At 35.6% G+C, this 5,841-nt stretch overlaps 1 protein-coding gene across 3 annotated transcripts in view; it reads left to right on the forward strand.

The window, feature by feature from the left end:
• LOC106881503 (zinc finger protein 665) overlaps positions 1-3,797 on the forward strand; it is a 6,759-nt gene extending 2,962 nt beyond the window's left edge. For 2 of the 3 annotated variants that reach the window (XM_014931913.2, XM_014931914.2), the window contains exon 2: positions 1,841-3,797. In XM_014931913.2, the coding sequence (XP_014787399.1) occupies positions 2,145-3,521 (1,377 nt within the window). In that variant the 5' untranslated portion in view covers positions 1,841-2,144 and the 3' untranslated portion in view covers positions 3,522-3,797. Of the gene's footprint in view, positions 1-1,351; positions 1,731-1,840 lie in introns of all 3 variants that reach the window. The other variant, XM_052977590.1, reaches the window with a different exon arrangement.
• Positions 3,798-5,841: the final 2,044 nt, after the last annotated feature.

A 5,841-nucleotide genomic window follows, 5' to 3' on the forward strand; every position in this document is an offset into this window, starting at 1 on the left:
CGAAATGGTGTCTTTTATGTGCCACCCGCACAAGCCAGTCCAGGGGCACTGGCAACGATCTCGCTCGAAAATCCTACAGGAGCCAGTCAGGCGGTACTGGCAACGGCCACGCTCAAAATGGTGCATCTCATGTGCCACCCGCACAAGAACCAGTCCAGGGGCACTGGCAACGATCTTACTTGGCTTATATATATTTATGTGTGTGCGCCTGTGTTTGCCCCTCCACCGTCGCTTGACAACCGATGTTGGCACGTTTACATCCTTGTAACTTAGTGGTTTGGCAAAAGAGATCGATAGAATAAGTATCAGGCTTACAAAGAATAAGTCCTAAGGTTGATTTCTTCAACTAAAAAATTCTTTAAGGCAGTGCTCCAGCATGGCCACAATCAAATGACTGAAACAAGCAAAAGAAAAGAATAAAAGAATATATTATGATATGTGTGTGTGTGTATATGCGTGTATGTAAAAGTGAAGTGAGTAGCTTCCTCTTCTCTACTGAGATTTCATCCGACACATGTTGAACTGGATATTGACTACAGGCTGCCACAAATAAAGACCACTAAAAGAAAGCTTTCATTGATTCCATTGAAAAAAAAAAAAACTTATTTAACATGAAACATGAAGTCATAGAAAAGTAACCATATTTATTTTCTGAATTATATCTACTATATTATCATTATCCACTGTCCACTTTTTCATGCTTGCATGAATCAGACAAAGGATCTTTTTTAAAACGGGGGCCACATTTTTCATTAATGATTTACGTAGTGCTTTTGGTACCGAAAGACTTTCAAACTTCGTATACTTATCTATTTTGTGTTATAGAACAGAAAAATATTTTTGTATTCGAATTTATTTCATGTAAAAAATTGTCTTATTTCGATAATTTCAACCAATCACTGACGTCCACTCAGCCGATATACATTAAGTGCCGACTACATAAACAAACGATTCTTCGTTTTATTTGCTTTTTTCATTTTAAATTTGCTTTAACCCTAACCCTAAGCCTAAGCCTAACCCTAACTCTAACCCTAGGGTTAGGGTTAGGGTTAGAGTTAGGGTTAGGGTTAGGGTTAATTGTTTCAGAATCGTTTGTTTATGTAGTCGGCACTTAATGTATATCGGCTGAATGGACGTCAGTGATTGGTTGAAATTACAGAAATACGACAACTTTAACATGGAATAATTTATGGATTTCTTTTTTTTTTAAGAAGACTAAGAGAAAAAGATGTTTTATATGACACATTCTACCAGTGTTCCAAGTTTCAAAGTGTTTCGTTAATGAAAAATGTGGCCCCCGTTTTAAAAAAGATCCCAGACAAAATTTGTGAAAGTAAATTTTCTTTTGCAGGATGCCTTTTCTGTCACCAACCTTCACCTGTTTCCAGACAAGGCTATAATTCCCAAGGCTAGACATAGTTTTCAAAGAAAACTGGAAACAAACATCATTTGTATGATGATGATGCTCGTTTACAGCCATCATATGATGACAAGAACTGGGTACACTCAAACACACACACACACACACATTTGGTAGAGACTGGGTGTCTACAGAATCCACTCACAAAGTATTGGTCAACACAAGGCTATAGGAGACAGTTGGCCTTGGTTGCACCTGAGACCACATGATTAGGAAGCAAGCTTCTTAACCACATGAGCAAGCCTGTACAAATACATATATCTATTTATCTACACAAATATAAAATACATCTCGAAACAGTTCAGTTCAAGTAAATATTTATTTCTACAGTTTATCTCTATAAGAAATTGAGAAAAAATTTCCACTGTTATGTTTTAAGTATCCCCTATATCTTATACTGTTGTTTCTCTATTATTTCAGAATAACAAATGACATTGGCATCTAAGAATTGTATACATCATCAATATTTATTATTGTTTAAAGACTCGAGGAAAATGTGATGCAGGGCAGATGTAACTGTCCTTATATAAAACTATGGCAAAAGACTGGCAAATATATTTTCTGAACTGAGACAGAAAACAGAATTGTTTTCTTGACTGTCTGGAATGTGTCCAATCCACCTCAGATATTGACAAAAATCACAGTAGTAGAAACGCGCTTCAGGAAAAAAATATGGACACAAAAAGAAGACAAACATCTAAATTGTGGTGAGAAAAGAAAAATAATGGAAAAAGAATTACGTGTGAATAAGGCAAAATTGAAAACACAGTTTAAAAGTATTGATTTTCATAGTGATATGACTAAAGAGAAAGGAGAAACATCATATCCCTGTGATGTCTCTGGTAAATTATCCTCTGAAACTGGTCACTTAACAAAACACAAATGTATTCATGTAGGAGAGAGACCATATTGCTGTGATATCTGTGGCATATCATTCTCGCAAAGAAATCACTTAACTGAACACAAACATACTCATACAGGTGAGAAGCCTTATCACTGTGATATCTGTGGTAAATCATTCTCTCAAAGAGGTAGCTTAACAACACACAGACGTATTCACACAGGAGAGAAACCATATTGGTGTGATATTTGTGGTAAATCATTCTCTGTAAGTAGTGTCTTAACTACTCACAAATACATTCATACAGGAGAGAAACCATATCAGTGTGATATTTGTGGTAGATCATTCTCTCGAAATGATTACTTAACTGGACACAGACGTATTCATACAGGAGAGAAACCATTTCAGTGTGATATTTGTGGTAAATCATTCTTTCAAAAAAACCACTTAAATGAACACAAACGAAGTCATACAGGAGAGAAACCACATTACTGTGATATTTGTGGAAAATCATTCACTCGAAGAAATCACTTGACTGAACACAAACATATTCACACTGGAAAGAAACCATATCACTGTAGGATTTGTGGAAAATCTTTCTCTCGATGTAGTGATTTAACTAAACACAGACATATTCACACAGGAGAAAAACCATATCAGTGTGATATCTGTGATAAATCATTCTCTGAAAGCGATACCTTAACTACACACAAACGTATTCATACAGGAGAGAAGCCATATTGCTGTGATATTTGTGGTAAATCATTCTCTCGAAATGATTATTTAATTGGACACAGACGTATTCACACAGGTGAGAAGCCATATCATTGTGATATCTGTGGTAAATCCTTCTCTCGAAGAAATCACTTAACTGAACACCAACATATTCACACAGGAGAGAAACCATATAACTGTGATATCTGTGGTAAATCGTTCTCTCGAAATTCTCTCTTAACTGAACACAAACGTATTCATACAGGAGAGAAACCATATCACTGTGATATCTGTGATAAATCATTCTCTAACAGCAGTAATTTAACTAAGCACAAATATATTCACACAGGAGAGAAACCATATCACTGTGATATCTGTGGCAAATCATTCTCTGACAAAGATGCCTTAACTATACATAAACGTATTCATACAGGAGAGAAACCATATCAATGTGATATCTGTGGTAAATCATTCTCTGTAAAAAGCTCCTTAAGTAGACACAAACCTATTCACAAAAGAGAGAAACCTTATTGCTGCAATGTTTGAAGTGTATAATTTTCTTGAATTGATTAATTATATAAATGTATTCATTATAAGAAAGAAACTGTGATATTTGTGGTAAAACATTCTCTGTATATAGTCTCTTATCTACACAAACATAGTCATACTGGTGAGAAACTATATCAGTGTGATATCTGTGACAAATCATTCTCTCTAAGGATTCACCTAATGAAATGTAAGTATTCATATACAGCAGAAGCTACATTAATGTCAGAATGTACGTTGTTTCTAATAGTTTCAATAAATGATGAATTTATCTTCTGCGGTATTTAATATAACTTTATTAGTCTTTCTTGTCCAAATCCATGTTACTACCCATCCTGAATTAATTTTCTTCAGCTCATTTTATTTTTTACACAGTACCATAAAACAAAGTAATGGGCTTGGAATGACTGGAAAGATTGAGGCAGCAGGAAGCTATATTAGGTAACCAGAAGGCAACAGGCCTACTTAAGCAAAAGCAGAAAGGAAGAGGTTTGCCAATGTCTTACAGCATGAAGATAAGAAACATGAGGTATTCTGGATTGCTAAACAGTGTATCAGAGAGAATTGAAATGTGGGTGAGAAGTGTATACAGAGGGTTAATGGCATGTTGCTATGAAAGGTTATTAAATGTTGAGAATACATGGGAGGAAGTGAGCCTTCCTAATGTGAACCCAACAGAAGGATTAGCTATTTACAGCAATATAATAATTAAGACAATTAACCCTTTAGCATTCAGGTTTCTTTTTCAAATGTATTGCTTATTGATTCACATTATTTTGAATTAATCATGCATTATTTTGTAGCTTCAAGATTTCAATGGTGTTTTTGTATATTTTTAGAGTGACATTACAGGGTAGGTGTGATAGGTTGGATCTGATCAGTTTGAACATAAAGCAGGTATAATATTTGGCTGGATATGTCCAGATTACATGCCAAAGGGTTAAGGATATGCAGACAAGGAACTGCTGCTGAGATGTTTGAATTATCCTGCAGAGTAGGATATGGTATAATGCATATTTTTAATCAGATTATCCAGAATGGTGTCATCCCCAATGACTGGTGCAGTAGCATTAGTCAATTGTTACAAGAGTTAAGGAGATGCCTTATAAAGAAGTCATTCCAGAGGTATCAAACTGCTGGACCAGGTCATGAATGTTACAAGAGAGTTGTATCCCAAATATTTAGAATCGTTCAGACTAGATGAAATGCAGTTTGAATTTGTATCAGGGAGAAGTATTGTTGATGCTATCCTAGATAACTGGAAGAAAAATATTTAGCTAAGAGTAAAATATTGTACTGGGCATTCATTGACCTGGAGAAAGCCTTCTACAGATTCTCTCATTCTGTAATCTGGTGTTCTTTGCAGAAGCTAAGGGTTGACAAATGGCTTGTGAAAACTATACAAGCCATGTACAGGGGTGCTTTCAGTAAAGAGAGTTAACCATGAGTAGAGTGACAAATTTGGTATACAGGTAGGCTTTCACCAGGGCTTGGTTCTTAGTTCCTCTCCTATTCCTCATTGTCCTTCATGCCATAGCAGAAAAATTTAAGACCAGCTGCACCTGAGAGCTACTATATGCTGATGATCTTGTTCTCATAGAATCTGTAATGGAATTATAAAAGAAATTCCAGTGTTGAAGCAAATCCTAGAATTGAAGGACCTTAAAGGTATCTTAGCAAAGACCAAATATCTTGTAAACAGGGAAATTGCATCACCAACTTGGTATAGAACTCTGCATTGATGGTGTGACCCTTTTGAAGATGGTCAATACAAAATACCTTCCCTGCAGGTGAAGTGACCTTGGTCTTCTTTGAGGCAGTTGAGGAGGGGTATTTCCACTGCATGGATTGTTTCTTTCTCTCTGGCTCAAAGTGATGAAGCCAACACTCCTACTGGGTTTGGAAACGTTTAAGGAAACCAAACTTTTAGGCTATGGAGATTCCGATTCTGAAAAAAAATTGGCAGTCATGGTATTAGCTGTCAGAAATGAAAGTAGAAAAATCCAAACAAGGAATGTTACTGCTGGTTTGAGTCGAAATCTGTTTCTTTGGCTACTGACTGGCCGGAGCTATCTGTCTGTCTGTCTCTTTCTCTCTCTCTCCCTCTCTCTCTCTCTCTATCTATCTATCTATCTATCTATCTATCACTCGTCCACCTTCGTTTGTTTCCGTAGAATTTATCAAATTAGAAAATGCATTTCCGTAGAATTTATCAAATTAGAAAATGCGTTTCCGTAGAATTTAAACAAATTAAATTCAGTTTAAACTTTATAAATAAATATATTTCATTTCATGTTCAGTTTAAACTTTATAAATAAAT

Source organism: Octopus bimaculoides, chromosome 28, assembly GCF_001194135.2.
Source record: "Octopus bimaculoides isolate UCB-OBI-ISO-001 chromosome 28, ASM119413v2, whole genome shotgun sequence".
NCBI classification, from domain to species: domain Eukaryota; kingdom Metazoa; phylum Mollusca; class Cephalopoda; order Octopoda; family Octopodidae; genus Octopus; species Octopus bimaculoides.